Source organism: Anthonomus grandis, chromosome 1, assembly GCF_022605725.1.
Source record: "Anthonomus grandis grandis chromosome 1, icAntGran1.3, whole genome shotgun sequence".
NCBI classification, from domain to species: domain Eukaryota; kingdom Metazoa; phylum Arthropoda; class Insecta; order Coleoptera; family Curculionidae; genus Anthonomus; species Anthonomus grandis.
In genome coordinates this window covers 42,473,721-42,493,260 of record NC_065546.1, presented here as the reverse complement: position 1 = coordinate 42,493,260, position 19,540 = coordinate 42,473,721, and the positions used below count along the sequence as shown (strand labels likewise).

The 19,540-nt window shown below is 33.6% G+C and overlaps 1 protein-coding gene across 5 annotated transcripts in view; it reads left to right on the top strand.

Moving 5' to 3' along the window:
* The window catches only part of LOC126744873 (AT-rich interactive domain-containing protein 4B), a 74,613-nt gene that overhangs the window by 51,099 nt on the left and 3,974 nt on the right, over positions 1-19,540 (top strand). For 3 of the 5 annotated variants that reach the window (XM_050452452.1, XM_050452443.1, XM_050452466.1), the window contains 6 exons: positions 3,121-3,900; positions 5,398-5,739; positions 5,908-6,110; positions 9,515-9,630; positions 9,700-10,032; positions 15,011-15,481. In XM_050452452.1, coding sequence (XP_050308409.1) covers positions 3,121-3,900; positions 5,398-5,739; positions 5,908-6,110; positions 9,515-9,630; positions 9,700-10,032; positions 15,011-15,210 — 1,974 coding nt within the window. In that variant the 3' untranslated portion in view covers positions 15,211-15,481. Of the gene's footprint in view, positions 1-3,120; positions 3,901-5,397; positions 5,740-5,907; positions 6,111-9,514; positions 9,631-9,699; positions 10,033-15,010; positions 15,482-19,540 lie in introns of those variants that run through there. The other 2 variants (XM_050452476.1, XM_050452456.1) reach the window with 1 other exon arrangement.

Below are 19,540 nucleotides of genomic sequence, written 5' to 3'. Positions count from 1 at the left end.
TTTTCAAGGTTCTTTGTTTAAGTGTCCAGTTTTGTGTTCCCGAGAAAAGGCCAATTTCATTGGTAAGTCCTAATATTTTCATTTGGCATCTTGGTTTATGATAATCTACATATTATACATGTAATTTTATATAAGTAGACTGACGCATACCGTTAAGTTTAACCATCAATGCTTATATCTACTTACTCTATTGGCGATTCCTCAATCTGGGTATTCTTCCACTTTCAGGCTTTTTCTTTTATTCCCCGGTATGGTCTTTATCCACTATTATAAGAGGTAGAAGTTTCCACTCATCTACTCCAATAACGTCCACAACATCTACATTGACATTCACTGTTAAACCGATCCACCCAGGTCCCCCATCGCAATCATGCAGCCCTTTTGGAGCCAGGTTTGATCAATGTTTGTGACGTATACTGAACCATGCAGTCAGTAAAACAACCTAACCAGTAAACCAAAGTCCTATCAACATTCATTAGCTTTACTGTAGTATATTAGACTAAGTACTAACCTCAAAATTACATTGTTATCACTCTCATTATTAGATTTTACTACCACACCGTTGTTTTGAATAGTTTCATAATAACTAGGTGCATATTAGTTATTTTATTGAAATAGATCGTAAAGATCTTGTAAACTGGATAAATAGGCCTATTTCGAAAGTACTCACGCGAACATTTAGCCCCAAACAACATAATATAAGATTTTAGTCTTGATATAGATACTATATTTAAGAAGGGCAACAAAACTTGTTTTTAAAATAATATGTTTGATTATTAACTTTTCTATTAATATAGATTCACTTAAAACTGTCTGTTCTTCCTTGTGAGATTTTCTTTTAGGTTTATAGGTATAGTGCTTTTAGTAATTTCCTGTTTTCTTGGTCATCGGGATTTTCTTATCCATCTGGGATAAAACAGGTGGCGCTTATATTTTATTGATCTCTTGTTGAATCCACGCCACTCTACCAAAGTATTAGTGCTAGTCGGCTTCCCTTTGAGAAGATCCCCTGAGCTGTCTCTATAGTCTATAGTAAGTCTCCCTCCTTCCATTGGTTTCCTTGTACCTATTTTCTAACCCTCACTTCCCATACCTTTACTCTCCTTTTTCCTTCCTGTTATTACCCATCCCTCAATTCAAATTTCATTTAATCCAAGGATAATTAAAGCAATATTAAAGTAATAAATTTTTATTGATTAATTATAATTATTAATTCTTTATTATTTTTTTTTTATTTAACATGACCTCAGAGAAAAAAAAGTCGAGGGGTATTGGATCTGGTGATCTCGCCGGACATTCCATTGAATCTCTTCTTCCGATCCACTGATCTGGGAAACGCGTCATGTAAAAATTGCCTCACAGGAAGAACATAGTGGAGTGGCGCTCCAGCTTGTCGAAAATTTAATAAATCTTCGTTTAGGTTCCTACACCCATGAATATCAAACTGATTTTCTATTTCTTCAACAATTTTAGGGTGAATGGTGGTTTCACATTCAACAATTGCAAGTAAGTTGCGCCATTAAGGTTACCGTTAATAAATAGAGGCCCGACAATAGTATTTTTTCGGGATACTGTGTGTGACCTTCCCTACAGTTGTATTTATTTACAAAACCATTTTAAAAAAACGTGAAAAAGTGGTGTTTTGTGGGTGTATTGCTCAATTCTTAAAGAAAACTATTTGAACTATTTTAAAACTATTCGAAATATATTAAATTCATCGTCAGGACTCTAAAATAGATAAGTGTTTAACATTTTTTGTTTTTTCCGTATATTTTCTATAAATATTTGTTAAGAAAATTATAAAAAATATAAGTTAAAATACAGTATGTATATGCAGCATCAACAGCTAATTACAGACACTACAATAATAACAATACACAAGTCTCAATATAAATATATAAAATTCAATATCTCCAACTAAAACTACAATATAAAAACGGGATTAAAAAGAAAACTAATATGGATAGCCATATACAGAGTGTTTCATAATTAGTGGGACAAACTTAGAAAGGTTGTAGAGGGCTTCAAAATAAGCAAGTTTGCGCGTGATAAAATTTTCAGAACAAATCTTATTTTTCACGATAAATTTGACATCCCTGTAGATATTTTTCCGAAAATTACTACGTTTAATGCGGAATTGGGTACCAGAAAATGAATTTTTGGCAATAATTTTATAATATTTTTTCTTCAAATTTTATCACCCTGTATCTCAAAATCTAGCCATTTTCGGATAGAGGTTTATGCCACAAACTTGCTTATTTTGAGGCCCTTTACAACCCTTCTAAGTTTGTCCTATTAATTATGAAACACCCTGTATAAACATAGTATACTTGACAACAATTACATTACGAAGCACATAAAGTATGACAATGTGTAATGCTAAAAGACCTTAAAATCGCAAGTCATTACTAGTACTTATAGATTTTTTAAATTATTTGTGTGGCACTGTTGGTGAATGTGCCTTGAACAGAGAACAAATTATTATCTTTAATAGCATTTGTGGTTAAATAAATGCGGTTATTACAAATTAAGCAAACCTTAGATTATTGAAAGGCCTTTCAATGTTCTAAGAAGAACCTACAGAAATTATTTGCTATTTTGCTACCTTCACGATTATTATATTAATAAACAGAATAGAGTTCTCAGTAAACCTATTTACAACATTTAAGAAGTTCCATAATTTTTCATTGTACTAAAGTTCTAAGAAGTATTTAATAAATTGATTCTTTCCTCTAAAAAAGGGTGTTTGCAATTATTTAAGTTTACTACTGATGAAGCTTTTTTATAACTTAACGGTAATTCGGTCTTGTCAGATACATTAATCGGTGAACTTCCTAAATTTCATTTATTCTCATCAGAAGAATTTAAAATTACAATATTAGTAGAAAATGGTCTAGATACATGTACATATAACATAAACAACCGACACAAGTTTAAAACACTACTCCTAGGTTTATAATAAGTTTAGTTAAATTAAATCTGATAAGATTTTTGCAAGATTTAATAAACTAATGCATGGCTAATTTTAGTAATGATTTTGGCAAATAAATTATTTTTGAATTTGAATATAGAAATTCGAAACCATACATACACTGGTTAAATATCTGCACGTTATTTTAGGATGCATTGGCTGATGAGCCGCCGGAAGCAGTGCCCGAGGAAGTAAAACCTCCATCTCCGAAAAAACCCATCGATCCGGCCCTTCAGGAAACAGACAGTTCACTCTTGGAATCGATAGTGTCAAAACCACCGTTGATACTGGACCCGAAACTCGATGATACTGCCAAAGAACTCAATCTAAAGCGTGGCCCAAGAATAGCAGATTCCATACTGCAAAAGTTCAATTTTATTTCAAATAACATCGAAAGCAAGCAGAACGCCAACTCGGAACCAAGTAGCAGCGGTACTATAAGTTTCCCAAGCACATTATTAAGTCCAAAACCGATTGAACTGAAACCGGCCCCTATTGCCATCAGCCCTATGCCTCGACTGATTACCACCTCTCCAGAACCAGGTCCTTCTGTCGCAGTTGATTCCAAACCGAAACTCTGCCCATTAGAGCTAAAACCGAAACTGGTATCGGACATAAAACAGCGAATCGACGAGAAGTCTTTACCGAAACTGGCGGAAAGTCTTAAGGCGAAATCACTGGAAGCTGCCTGCAGTGAATTAACGAAACCGGAGCAGTTGAAGACGGCGGAGGGGCAAAAAGATGATACAAAGATGAAGAAAAGGAGGGCCATCAGTAAACCGATAGTAGAAGAGTCGGATAGCGACAGCAGCGATTCGGAGAATCTGATTATTCGATCGGATGACGAGGAGGATTCTCAGACCAATTCGTCGGATAATAAACCGTTGGTTGGCGGCAAGGGTACTACTGACAGCAATTTGTCCTTGCAGGTGAGAAAATTGGCTCATTTTAGTTAGGTAAAAATTATTAATTATATATTAATTAATCAATTAGTAGTCAATCAATTAATCAATTCAACAAATAGAATAATTAATTATATATTAATTAATTAATCTATTATTAATTAATTAATTCGTGAATATCACCTTTTACATCCAAACAACACTCTATATTAAAATTCTTTTATAAAGTGAATTTTATACATGGTCAAATATCTCAGGGCCCCAATTCTTGAAAACCGGGTAGTAGAACGGCTAATAGAAACGGGGCGTGGCTCTATTAAAAACACAAAATCCGTTCTTGAACTTCGCTCTATTGAAAATCGATAGGAAGGTTGCTCCCTGAAGATCAAAATTTCTTCTATTGGTTTTTTGCGTGGAACGATTTAGGTATCGCATGTAACGCAAGCGCACTAATTTCACTTTGTATGTCGTGTGTCATTTTGGTAAATTTTGTTTTGTTTTTATTATTTTATGGGCTGGTGGTTATTTATGAATGTATATTGTTTATTTTGTCTTTGATTGCGGTTATTTAAAGTAGGTCTTTTTTATCGTATTTCTGCTTTTCTAATTTGCTACCAAGATGAACTTAAATGCAATCTTGGTGTGGGATATTGTTGAGCAAAACCAAGAAGATGCTAATTAATATTGGAGAATTCCGAGAAATAATCTTGAATAAACAGCCTTAAACGAAAACACTAAACAAATTAATCAACCCAGATGTATTCAGAGCAATTTTATTTTAAAAGCTTAGCAGAGCGCTTTCGGCGCACAGTATTTAAAAAAGGCAGAGTCTCTCCCCTTATTAAATACTGTTCGTCCTGTTTAGTGTTCTGTATAGTCTTAAGTGTGTCTAAATCTTATGTATAATTTTAATAATATCAAATTTATTCCCACTATGGTAAACTTCTGGGCTTAACTGACAATTAGCACTGATGAAGGCTCATGCGCCAAAAGCGCTCTGCTAAGCTTTTAAAATGAAATTGCTCTGAATACATCTAGTTTGATTAATTTGTTTTGTCCTTCGAGCAACAGAGCCACTTTCCTCTTCCCCCCGAAAATACTAAACAGAAAAAAAACCGGCAGCCCATAAAACTATCCCTACTACTAAAAACAAGCTTCCCCACGACCTTTAATGTCAAAAATATCCTTCTATAATTGGTTGGAATATTTGGCAACAAAAATATTTGGCTACGCTTTTCCTTGAAATTTGCTCTCTCCTTTTCTGTCGAGAATACAAATTTTAAGATGTGACGCGAGAGAGTAGAGATGAGTTGGGTATCGATCCCCAGAGATGCTCTATTAATCGTTGTATTCTATCGCCGTCAAGAATTGGCCCCAGGTAGGGTCAGTAATAACTTTCTTTAAATTAGAAGTCAAGTAAAGGTGTAAATGCCTGGAAAAAATGTCTTAAAATCCTTGAAATGCATAAAAAATTATATTGTCTTATGTTAATTTCATCAATAATGTGTTTTAAAATTCATCTAGAAAACCCTCACCGCCACCGACGATTCCCAGTCCCAACCGGAGTCCGAGGAGGAAAAGCGAAATTTCACCTTCAAAGACATGTTGCCTAAGAGGGAGTCCTTGGACAGCAATCAGGAGCCCGAAAAACAAATAGGGGATCAGCAGGGGTCTACAGAGGATAAACATGTAGCTTCCAAAATAGAAACTAATTCAGTGGAACCTACAAAAGAAGCGGAAATGGAGGAGGAGGAAATCAAGGAGGATCCCAATCTCAACTCACTCCTGTGCGAAGAGGAACTTCCTCGGAGTCCGGCCCCTGTGCCCGAAATAGCGAGCGTTAACGAAGTTGTTACAGCGGTCTCGGTAAGTATTCTTGCACCCTGTACGAATTTATGCAAATAACACTCCCCACCCAACCCTTTAATAAAATTATATTTAGGTGAACCAGGTAGTAATTCATACTTTCACCGGATTTTCCTAATTCTGTTTATATATATAGCGGGTGGGTAATAAACTTTTATTCCTCTTAAGATACACGAGATGCCGTTTGCGAGCGCCCCAGGTACCAGCAACAGTAAAATATTGGAACCGTCATCGGCAGTGAAGAAACAACCGCAGTCACAGGCACAACCGCTCGCAATGGAGAGAGAAAATAGGGCTGAAGCTGAGACTGTGATCGAGAATACCCCGCCCACCACTCCCGAGAGTACAATCAGTAATATGTCCCCTCGAGGGTGAGTAAACAACGTTTAATTTGGGGGGCGAACGAGCGATTAATTTAATTAAAGCGAAGTTTTTATTATAGTAAAAACCGTATTTAAATCCCTTGAACAATGAACATTTAAGCCAATATTAATGTTACTACTTAATCGGTTACTGTAACTTATTCAGGGTGTTTCAAATACGACCCTCAACATAGGGATCTTGGAATCTATAAGAGATGCGAAGATGGTTAAATTGGAGGCAAAGTTGATAATTTTTAAGCTTAACAATATGCCGTTTAAAAAATGCCGAATTGTTCCAAAGCTATTTGAAAAAAACCGAAATTTTGAAAAATAGGTTTTATTTTTTTCTCAGCTTATCCGATTTTAAATAATTAGGACTTTTGCCTTGCCACTCTTGCTTTTATAATGTAAAAATTTAATATTGCATGAATAGTACTGATCGCGACATCTAGTGTCTAGTTAATGGCATTGTAAAAATAAGAACTCTTAGATGGCGTTAGCTATTCTTCGCTTTGAATTTTAAACAATTTACTGGAATCAGGTTGTTTTTCTCTCTCTCTCTCTTTGACTAACGTGATTTTTCCATCTGTCTGTCTTTGTCATTGGTCACGTACGCCAAGCTCAAGGATCAACTTTTACGTATTAGCATTTTCGATACCAGGCTGTTGTTTTTCCTGTAGTTTGAATACTTTGCCTTTTGGGATTAGATAGGTTTCCGTACTCGCTGCAACTTGAACCTAGGCAAGGTTAATTCTTGTAAAACTGTGCCTGCGTGTGGGATTATCCATCGAAGAGGAACCGAGAAATTGCGTTTTAGTTTTCTTTCCAAATGGTGTGGACTTTGGACAGTTCTTGTCATCAAAACAAGTTTAATTATTCATAAAACAAGTTTAATTTACTTACCTCATAGCTACACTAGTCCTGTAATGTGAAAAAGTACTTTAATACACTTTATAAAAGACCCTCCAACATCTTGAAGATCTTATGCCGGGTCATAAGCCAAGTCTTAAGTGACATCTTAGTTTTAAGGGCCATCCCAAGACCATCCCGAGCCATCTTAGGTGCTGTTTCTATTTCCCATCATAAATTAGAACTTTATCGGGATTTATTGCTTCTTCATGACGTTATTGGCTGGACCTTAGTCAGCTGCTGTCCTTGAATCGGCACAATGGGTTACCAGATCAAGGAAAATAAAAGGAACGTGCAAGCAATGTCCTGATTTCTGGTTTGTTATTGTTATTTTGATTTTGGGACTGGTCATATTGGCTTCATTATACTATTTGATGGCTCCTTAATTTATTAAGTATTGCCTAGTGTCTAAAGTTCGTTCTTGGTAATTTACATTATAATGTAAATTACATATCTACCTAAATAATACTGTATTCAATACCTTTTAATCTCAGTATCCTGATTTTCATACAGTATTAGCAACCCCACTGAAAGACATATTTATTTTTTATTTGATTTAGTACATGTTGTACAGTGTAATGTGCGGTAGGTTACTGACTTTGGCCAAAGAGTAGTTACATACTAGCAAGATATTGATTTTTTAATGCTTTAGAACTTTGGGGCATAAAGTTTTGATTTCAGGGGTTGTACTTTTTTTAGCAAAAATCTGTCTTATGATTTTTACAACAATGATTTATTTAAGTGAAAATTTAAACAATGAACATTGACCAGAAATAGCATATTTTGATAATATAATGTTAATAATTGAAGCTTATTTTGTGTTTTATTATGTGTTATATTTAGTATTATTTTATTATTTTAGTGTTATATAACTTTCGGAAAGAACTAAATTTTCCGTAGTAGGTTTTGCAGAAACTGACAAGAGAATATTTAAACCGTCAATAAATGCTACACGTTCTAAATACAAGTTATATAGAAATACTAGCAGTGCTAGTCTTTTTGTCATCAAATTTTAAGGGTTTTATCAATTAAAATATATACAAAATAGGATACTAATATTTGAGAGGGTGAATAAACAGCGAGCGAACTCTCTAACTCGATAGAAAGAAAATTTCTTTCTATTATAAAAAAAAGTCTAAACTCTACTCTCAATCTCAACTGGCTTCAATCGGGTAACCTTCGGAATAGAAATATAGAAAGAGGTTGTATGGCCTTGCTATTACTTTCGTCTCTTTTTAGTACATTGAAAAAAAGATGTATTTATCTTTGTTGTGGGGACGTTTTTGTAGCAGATTTGAAAATCAACGAATTCTCACATTCTCATATTAGACCATTAAGCCCCATTGTGCAAGGACCAACGTTTTTAAGAAGTGATAAAGGGAATAGGATCGGCTTCAAAGTGATTCTAAATGAAACTTACTAATTAAATAAAGAATAGTATTTTACTAGAAAATGTTAAACCATAAAAGTCCACAAAAAAATAACTTACTTAAATCACTTGGTTACAACAGATAATTAGGGTTTTATTGCGGTCAAAAGATCAACGGTATATCTTTGAGTGAACTATAATTTGTTAACTACTTTTTTCAGGTTTAAAACGATCATTAAGTTTATAAGGTCATATAGTTTATCCACGCTTATTTACGCCCCGAAATTGGGAAATTCCCAGTGATTCCACAGAAGGGAGTAAAATGGGTTTTATTACTCTTCACAAATTTTGAAAATACTTAATTCAATCGTTTGTTCTTTCTCTTCCATTTCTAAGGCAAAATTAATAATATTATTATCTTAAATCTATATTTTAAGACAAATATTAAAATATAAATTTAATAGTAAATATATTTAAATAAAAAAAGAAAATATATTAAGCTATTATAAATACATACTAGGAAAGAGGTAAGATAAAATTAGGAGGATCCATCATAAAATTCGCCGTCTTATTGATACCTAAAATTACTTCAAAAATCTATGAGAAAACTTTTCCCTTATCGGCATCCCTTATGGATATAGGATGAAAACAGAAACAATAACAAATCATACTTATTACTTAAAAGATCGATAATGTCGAATGACATTTCAGTAATTGACATTGTGGGCTATGAAAAATCCCATTAGCTATAAAAATTGGCTAATGTTTGTAGATTGGGTAGTATAAGAATGTCTAAAGCCGAACGACGCAGAGTGACATAGAGAAAAGGTTAGCGAGTGTTAATCGCGCATAGAAAAATATTATCTTTCTATATTTTTTCTTGTCTATTTCTATGTTTATCGAGTTAGAGAGTACCACCGCTACAGTGGCTTTTGTATAGGATGGTCTACCATATACAGGGTGTCGCGCAATGCCCTGCAACGCTTAATTTCTCAAAAAGTAGGCAATCGAAAGTTTATGAACACAATTTGGCAATTAAGCCGTTAAGGGTGAAAATCTAACTTATAGCTAGCTCCTGCGCCCCCCAAATTTCATTCTAACGTCATTTAATTTAAACTAAATTTTGGGCCTTTAGGGACAACGGTAACACGTCACCGAACACTAATGACAGCAAGTCGAATGAACAAGAACCAGAGTACGTGGATCCGAGACCATCTACAACACCCAAAGTCACCCCGTACAGTGAAGAAGGTAACAAATGACGGACACAAATTGCCAGAAAATCCCAATTTCAAGGTGCATTTCCTTCATTTTTTCCAGATACCCAGGCAGGTGGTCACGAGCAGCCGTCAACGAGGAAATCTTCCGCGGAGTCGTTCGGTCATCCCCTCGGGTACCGCAAAAGGCGCCGGTCGTTACGCAACTCGGAGGAGGGGCCTTCGGGAAGCGGGGGCGCGGTGGTACCACCAAAACGTACCAGGAGGCCGCGCCGCGAGCGACGCGATACCGACAGCGACGACGCCTCTGAGGAGAATTCGACGACGGCGAGCGGAGCCGCCGGCGGACAGACGCCCGGCAGTGCCGCCTCTTCTGTGTACGAGAGGTCTGCCAGATCCCCGAGACCTTCCAGATATAATTTCTTCGTGGAGTTTGGTAAGTTTTTTTTATTAATTTTGCCTTTTTATTCCAGACTTTTGAAGCAATTTGCCTTTAATTCCGAGCATTTAAAAAAATAAATCAAATAAACGTCAGCTTTGGTCGTCATTAAAAAAGTTTAACATTTGTAGAGATAAAAATAATACTAATATTCCGGAACACCTGTCTGATCTAAATCAAATTTATACCTTTTTTTCTCAATTTCTTCAAAATTCTTTGAATTGTGATGAACAAATTCAGCGTTATAATCATGATTTAGATTCAGCGTTATAACCTGCATTTCACACTTAATCTCGCAACTGTTGAAGATGTAAGTAGGATTTTAAATAGCATTAAGTCTAATGCGACTGGAGTGGAACAGATTTCACCAAAAATGTTAAGTTATTGTAGCCCCTTTATTGATAAGTACATATACCACATAATAAATTGTTGTATAGAAGCTCACTATTTCCCCAATCAATAGAAAGTTTCGATTGGTAAACCCTTATCAAAAGTTGCTAGCCCAGAAAATTATAACGACTTGCACATTATAAGTATACTTCCAGTACTTACAGTACAGTACTACTAAACGTACTGGATGATATAATGGACCCTATTGATAAGCAACAGATTGCTGTTCTCGCGCTTTTAGATTTCTCTAAGGCGTTCAATGCAATAAATCATGCCCTTTTACTAGCTAAGCTTAAATATTATGGCTTTTCAATGGAGTCTATACAGTTAATTGAGTCTTATTTAAATAATAGATTTCATACAATATTTACAAATAATTCTTATTCTAATCAAGCTCACATTTTGGCTGTAGTGCCCCAGGGTTCTGTCCTGGGACCTCTGCTTTTCCTTGTATATACAGCAGACATTTTTAAGCTCTTAAAAGTTTGTAAGGTGCAAGCGTTTGCTGATGATACGCAGATATATACAACTTTCGAACCTGATAATCTTAAAGAAACGGAGATTGGTATAAACAATGACTTGAATATAATAAATCAATCATCTAAAAAACATAATTTAAAATTAAATTTCTTAAAGTCTTGTTTAATGGTTTTTGAAAATACAAATAAAACTACAAACCTAAGTCTTAAACGCATGTGTGAGTACATGGTGCTCTCTAATTTTAACTACTATGTGATTATGTTTACGATTTTTGCTTAGATAATGATTGTAAAATGCGCATAGAAAAAATTCAGAATGCCTGTATCAGATTAGTTTATGGCTTACGTAAGTATGATCATATTTCGCAATATTTTAAAACAATTAGCTGGCTTAAAATGGACAATCGTAGAATCCTTCACTTTTGTACTTTTTTGATAAAAATCATTAGCGGCCCAAAGGCACCTGCGACCATGAGGAATAGATTGTTTAGAGCAAATGTACACGGTGTAAATGTTAGAGCTAGAAATAAGTTAACCATGCCGGTCCATAGGAGTGCTATGTTTCAACGATCTTTTTCTTACAATGCTGTTCAGTGCTACAAAAAAAATCCTGCAGAATTTGTTGACCTTCGTGCAGATAAATTTAGGAGGAAATATAAAATTATTCTTATGAATATTCAAAACAATTCTCTTACTATTTAATATGTATCAAAATGTATATTTAAAATGTATCAATTGCTGTTTTTTATAGAGGAAGAAAAGTTTTTTTGTGTTACATTATAATTGGGAATTCTTCTTTACATATACATATTACAAAACATGTTATAATGTTGGTTGATATACTACGAATACACCCTCATCTGGTTCAGTGGAGTAGCTATATAAAGCTAGACTGCGCCAGGTTCGGGTACTTTGTTTATTTTTTTGTATGAAGTTTGTAATGAATTTGAATAATAAAAGACATGACGAAATGCGTCTTCTTATAAGTTTATAATAAGTACTACTTGAAATAAAAATAAACTTGAGAACTTTTGCAAAATGAATCGCGTATGTTTCTTTTGAGTTGTGTAGAAACACCACCTTTTTTTATCTGCTTGGTCACATTTGTATGTTATATATAAAATTTATTTTTTGCATACTGTGTTATGTCCGTTATAGAAAAATTGAAAATTCAACACGACTTAAAAGGCGGCAATAAGACAGAAGTATAAACTAAAACAAACCCAAACTTACCTGGCGTTGGCTAAAATTCTGTCTCGTTCATTTGTAAAATTGCTCAATTTCTCAATATTGTCCAACACATTAGACTCGTTTTCGCTATAGCTAGTACTACAATGAGAAGAATGAACTGATTCATGAGATGTATTATTATTGTGTTCAAACAACGTATATTTGTAAAAAACTTCACAACTGATCTCGCACTGTGTGCCCATAGCTACGGTCAGACATTGATTAGCTTCCACAAAACTCACATCGAGCATAAAATTAATCTCATTTTGTATAACATCAGACACTAATGTACTCGTACCCGCTATAAAAATATACTTTATTTACTAAGTTTATAAACTTGTGCTAAAAGCTTCCTAATCCTAGAATTTACAAGAGTAATAGTTTTTCAAACTTAAAACTTATAAACTAATCATCACACAAAAAACTTACAAGGAATAAAAACCAAAAAGAAAAGGCAAGAACTCACATAAAACAAGAATTTAAAAAATCCGATCGACAGATACATACTTATCTTTGGATATCAAAATGAGTCGTTAAAATACTCTTCAATGCTGTAGTAAGATTAATTTTGTCAGTTCCATCCTAAACTTTTTAAGGTCTGTAATAGGAATTGGAAGAAATAGGAATTGGAAGGAATTGGAAGAAAGTTGTTTACTTGACGAGTATTATGACTAGTGAAGGATGGTGGACTAACGGACTTATATATGAGTGTATCAGTTTCCAATATAACAAGCGAGAAAACTGTTAAAATTTTTTCATCTACAAAAAAAGGTTTACAGGAGACTCTCAGACCAATACCACACAGATACCTTAATGATTTTTTCTGAATAGTCGAAGCCCCAAAATAGCAACCCTTAACGGATATAAGAGTCTATTAAGGCGAAATAAACTGAACGAGCAAACAAGCCTCCCAGCTCATACCTGGCAACCCTGACTGCAAAACAAACCAGAGAAAAGTTTATCAGCGAGGCCCAAAACGTCGTTCACAAACGTTTAACTCCTATCAATGAAGAGGCCCAGAAATCAAAAATAATCCCTACTATGTAGAGGGCTTTGTTCATTAAACAAAGGCCACATTAAACAACCTTCCACATCACACTAGCCTAGAATAAAAGCCTTATCAACATTGTTTACAAGACGATTACACATGCCCCACTCTTTAATTTTGTGAAGGTCTTACTATGAGATATCTAATTACTTTTTGATCTTTGTTATGCCACAGAATTGTAGTATCCTCGGCAAACTGAACCACTAGTCCATGTAGTGGTAGAGAGCTTAGGTCATTAACATATAATAGCAATAAAATAGACAACACTAGTTTTTTTCAAATATACGACGATTGTCTTACATCAAAAGCATCGCTTTTTGTAATTTTGTTACACAATTTCAGAATTCCCTTTAATATTTTTCCACAGGGCAGTGACTTTTTCATGAAATAATTTTTAAAAAATCATCATCTTACTACAAACATGGTTTTAATTGGCAAAAAATTAACCCTATTTATTCCAGTTTTCCAGGCGTTATAACGCTTCGGGTGTTTGTCTCGTCTAGGAAATTTATGTAACATTGCGGATGAATTATTTCAACCGACAACACAACAGTTAACCATTTTATTAAAAAATATATCAACAAATTAAAAATTAAAAGATATTTTTGCCAATAAGTTTTTTTTCTGGACACATTCCCTATAGACTTTAGAGCAAAATTTGCAAGTGTCTTCTTTTTTTGTGTGATGAATTTTAACTAAATGACTAAAACAACGCATGGGATATCAAAATAGTATAGAGTATGTTTTTTGTAACAAAGATACCTTAAAATCCATATAATAGAACAATATTCCAAATAACTTCTAACATATGCATTATAAGGATTTGTTACAGTTCTTTCATTTTAAAAACCATGAAAGTTTCGAATCACAAACCCTACCATTTGATATGCCTTTGAAATAACGAATTCAATGTGTTTGTTAAATTTTAATTCGAGATTAAAAATTACTCCAGGGTCCGTAATTTTCTTCTTATTTAGGGCTCAATCAGTTTATATCTGTACACATTGAATTAGTTTTCCTACTAAATGACATAACATAATATTTGTTAATAATTAAAATTTTGTAATCATCTGCAAAAAGAAGACTAAACGAGTTACTTATAGATTTTGGCATATCATTAATAAGAACATCAAACAACAAAGGTTCGAGGTTTTACCCCGTTAAACCACGTACTGTTTTCGATTGTTTAGGTATGATGATTATAAATAAAGAATTTTTGCTGAAAGTCCAAAACAGAAAAGCTTTTGCAGAAGAACATCGTGATTCACCCGATCGAAGGCTTTGACAAAATCTGTATATATTACGTCAACCTAAATGTTTTTTTTTATTTGTCGGCGAAGAAATTATTTATAAACACCGGTAGTTCTTAAACCCCCGGTAGTATGGGACTCCGTGACCAGTTGGTCCCCTGCACTGCGGTCTGCTCTGTTGCAGTCCTATTTTGCCCGATAGATTTACTGCCCCATGTTCAGTTCTGATACTTCTAGGATATCCAGTATTTTGCCCAGTAATGTGGTTATCCTCTCTGGTGAGAGTTTGGCAGAGTCGAATTTGAAGAGTGATTTTTTCCTCTTCCTGACTTGAATGTCACTATCTAACTCAGAATTAACATGCTGCGTAAATCAAGCCAAATTTGTAACCGTCGATTGTTTTGTTATGATTGTAAATCTTGTTGAGAAATAGTGATTCGAATATTTTACTAGGAGTACATATCAATGTAACAGGTTCTTTTATATCATCATTGGTTCGTGCTTTTTGGCATTTGATATATTTTTGATCCTACATACCTTATTAGACACAATAAATAAATTTGAAATTTCTCTTATAGATCCGAGCTTAGACAGTAACCAAAGGATCGCGATCCTCCAACAAAAAATATCGGAACTGCGTAAGACGTACGTGGACGTCAAGGCGGAACTGGCGGCGGTTGAACGAAGACGGAAGAAGCTAAGAAGACGCGAGAGAGAAGGTAAAAAACAACCCGTAGATGTTTCCGTCAGTTATATCAGGAGTGTTATTTTGCAGTAGTACCTATACGGTTTTTGTATGTAGACTTTTTTTTAAATAAGTTTTTAGAATGTATTGTGATTCTGTGCCCCCCTCCACCCTTTCTTTGTTATTATTTTGTTTTTTGTACCTGGCTTGGATGTATATAGTAATTTTTAAGCACGTTGCCTATGCACTAATGTTAAATTTGAACGACTAGTGGGTGCCTTAGTATAGAGGCCTATGTCAAGTAAATTATTTTAGATAATCCATGTTATAAGTATTTTAGAATAAATTTTTTCTTTAAGTTTTACATTGAAGTTTTTTTTTGTCTTTGCACTTTTTCTAACTTTTTTTTTTCATAGATTCTTTTGTTGGGTGTAAAGAGGTGATAGTTTTGCATTTTTGTGAAGATGATGGTGTGGGTTCTTAGTACTTTTTCGGGATGTTTTAGATGCGATTAGTTGGTAGTTGGTCACAGGGAAAATTACGTTAATGACGTTCAAAAAACTACTGGAAAACTAAAAATAACTGGAAGAATGATTTCAACTGCCTGGAAGGTGCCTAAATATGGGCGCAAACTCTGAAACTGAAAAACACCATGCAATTACTCAAATGCACAGGAATATATGCGAAATAGTAACACGAATAACAGTCCAAAGTTCCTAAGCCCTAATAGTACAGTCAATTTGTAACTTTTTTTTGGCAAAAATAGGCGAAATCTTGATACTTTGCCAAAAGTCAGTGTTCCTTATAAAGACCAAAAACAAAGAGTTGCGATCGTCCTCCTCCCCCGTACTTCCTTTTGGAAAACTCAAATTTTGTTCGTAATCGATTTTTTGCGAAAACTGTGAGTTTTAGGAAAAAGTGTCCAGAACAAAAATGCTTATAACTAAATTGCCTACAATTTTAATTCCATGATCTTTTCTCTAAAATCAAATGCGCAAAAGATAGAGGGCGCCACAGTCACCTTTTTTGGCAAATTATTAAAATTTTGCCTATTCTTGCCGAAATTGACCATTTCCAGGCGACAGATTGACTGTACAATAATTGACTGATAGTCCAAAGACACAGACAGTATCCCCTCCACAAAAACTTTCAAATTCGCTTTAATTCCCTGGAAGAAATTAAAAATGCCTGAAAAAAAAGTGACCACAATTTCTAAAGTAAAACAGAAAATGCATCCTGCCTGGAATATAATAGAAATGACTTTAAATGTTTAAAAACAGCAAATATTTTCCAAAACATTCATGGTGGAATTTCAGGCAGTTACACCATTTTTTAAAAATAATTTTAGACACTTGAAGAGAGTTGAATAATATTATTCCAGGCAGTTAAACTCATTTTTTTAGTTTTGCTGTCCAGGGACACAAAAAGTGTCCCAAAAAACTCAAATGAAATGGCTTTATATGCCTGAAATAGATGATAAAAATTGCTATTTTGGGGATTTCCATCGCCTCGAAGAAAATCAATGTTAATGATTCAAAAAAAGTCTAAAACATATCAGAATAATGCACTTTTAAGGTATAATTTGTCCCTAAAACTAATCTTTACCAATTCAAGAGATCAAAGGCCTTGAATATATCCTTTAATTTAACAAAAAACTGAATTATTTTAATTTCTTAGTTTTACAGTCAGTTTTTAGTAAAATGTCATTTACTTAGTAAAACACTCAGTTTTTCTGAGGAGGCTTGAAAAATTATTTGAAGAGAGGGATTCTTTAAAGTGCGTCCTGGACTTTTTTTTTAAATGCGACCCTAAAGCGCCGATATCTCTGGAAAAAAAGACAGATGTCTTTATCCTACTCGTGCTAATCACATAAGTCTGTCTCTAAAACATCTAATAAAAAAAATTAAATAATTAACTTAAACGCAAATGTAAATAGGAGAGGGGTTTGCTTAAAATTTGTAAAAAGTCTAAAATTCTTAGTCGTACATTTCGGCTTATTTCTGTCCATCAACATATTAAAAAAAAAACACTTTTTAAAGTTAAAAAGTCGCTTTTTTCCCTCTCTAAATGGAGTTATCAAATCTAACATTTGACGTTATCCTGTATCAACTTAGTTTTTTTTTTAAATATAGATCAGGACAAGGGCAGACTTATGTTTAAACAAGGGTATGAAAAAGAGATTAATAGATTATACTTTTAAAGTACTATTTCTCCCTAAAATTAGATTTCGTAAATTCAGATTCGTATTTAAAAAAAAATAACCCGTTGAGTTCTTAAAGGAAGACCAGCTTTTCTGAATAATAAAATCTAAGATAAAGAAGGGCATATCCGAACATTTTTTTAACATTATGAACACATAGTTGCTTTAAACTTTAAAAAAAGGGAACAGGACCGTATAAAAAAAGAGTTGATGATAGTCATTCAAGAATAAAACGAGTTGTTGAAGAATTTAAAAATGAATAACATTTTTTCTGGAATTCTAAATTCGAGGTTTTGTCCCTTTTATGTATTATCCTTTTGGTCCGTATGAGACAGACCGATTAGAGGAAGACAAACTTATATCCACAATTTTAACTAATATATTTATAGAAAACTTTGAATTTAAAATTATTAATACATTTTATAAAAAAGCTAAAATATGGTGGCAATATGTTAATGATATTTTTTCATGACGAAATAGAACTTAATTATTTTTTTAAATTAAATTACCTCCACGAAGTCTACTATAAAATTTACTCTCGAAAAGAAGGCTGATAGTCAGCTTCTTGATATTTAAAAAAAAAGATTTACGGAATTTCCAAACTGGAATTTTCCGTAAACCAACGAATACTAATAGAATTCTTAATTTTAATTCTAATCATCTATTAAATAGAAGAGTGGTAAAAAGTTTATACGATCGGTACATTATTTGTAATAATCAATATACCCAATAGAATTTTTGGGAAATTGCTTTAAAAAGTTTAATAATCCATATATAAATTTAAATCAACTACTTTTTACCACACATCTTATTTTGACCATTTTGGGCTGCTTCCATAATTTTAGCAAACCAGGTTTAAAATTACGCGAATTATAAGATAAGACGTTTATTGGTGTTAATACTACATAACAGAGTTTACAGAGTTTTAAGACAATATTAGAGCCTTAAACGATGAATATTATCTATTAATTCACAAGATCCATAAAACTATGATTTAGATATTCATTTATACTAAAAAAAGAATGTTCATTTTAACATGCAAGAAAATTACATATGTATAGGCTAGGCATCGTCAATATGTTAAGCTTAGAGAAATATGCTCGACACTCTGCCCTATAATTTAGATTTAAAAGAATTCTTGGAGAAAATGCGACTTGCATCGGTTGTATAACCCCAAACAAGAATTCCATACGATAGTCTTGAATGAACACATGCAAAATAGGATGATAAAGCAGCCTTAGTAGATACACTATAGACTAAGTTTCGAAGAGCAAAGACACCAGAAGCCACCACCGGGCATAAATAATCAACTTGTGAAAGATTGGAATCAATTTTAATCCCCAGAAAAGTAACTGGTTTGCAAAATCTTGAAAAATCAATTTAGGAGTAGTCACAAACAGCTTTTGACTTTTATTAGGAATCATGGTTAATTGATTAGCATCAAACCAATCAGCAACCTTCAACTGCGTCTTATCCAGACTTATCTGTAGATCAACAAGTGTACCAGCCTTCTTCGCCAATGTAGTATCATCCGCGCAGAGGATAAAATCAGCACCTGGATTATTACTCTTAAGATCATTAATATATATCAGAAAGAGCCATCAATGGTCCCAGCACCGATGTTTGACTGACCCCATAATCCAAGTGATTAAAACCTGATTGTAGACCATTGCAACTCACTACTTGAGATCTACCAGAGAGATATGATTCTAGTAATTTAACGCTAGAATCTCAAAATTTATAGGACTAGTTTCTTCACAATGTGAATTGATTAATTGCCAGTGTAGATTTTGCATTTCTAAACCTAAACGGCTTATACTCTATTTTCTTTTTGGTGAGAGCACAGTGCCTCATTATTGATGCAGAAGTAGCATAAATATAGGGTGAGTCTTCCATTTTCCTACATGTAACAAAATGATAAACCAGGCTGTTTTTACCAATTTTAAGTGGACAAGTCCTGTATGGTCTCAAATACAAGAGGTCGTAAAATTCGGAACAATGGTTTCGAGTTCATTTTTATGACAAACGGGTTGCCAGTGTCGTCCCGACTATGGATATTGATTTTTATTTTTAAGTTAAATAATTATCTGTTATGAATAATTTATAAATAATGTTGGATTTTATCTATTATCTATTAGATAAAGATTTTTAGAAAAAGTATGATTGATAGCTATAACCTATATTTATTAAATTAGCAAGAAACATTTCTTAAAAGCGGAAAAG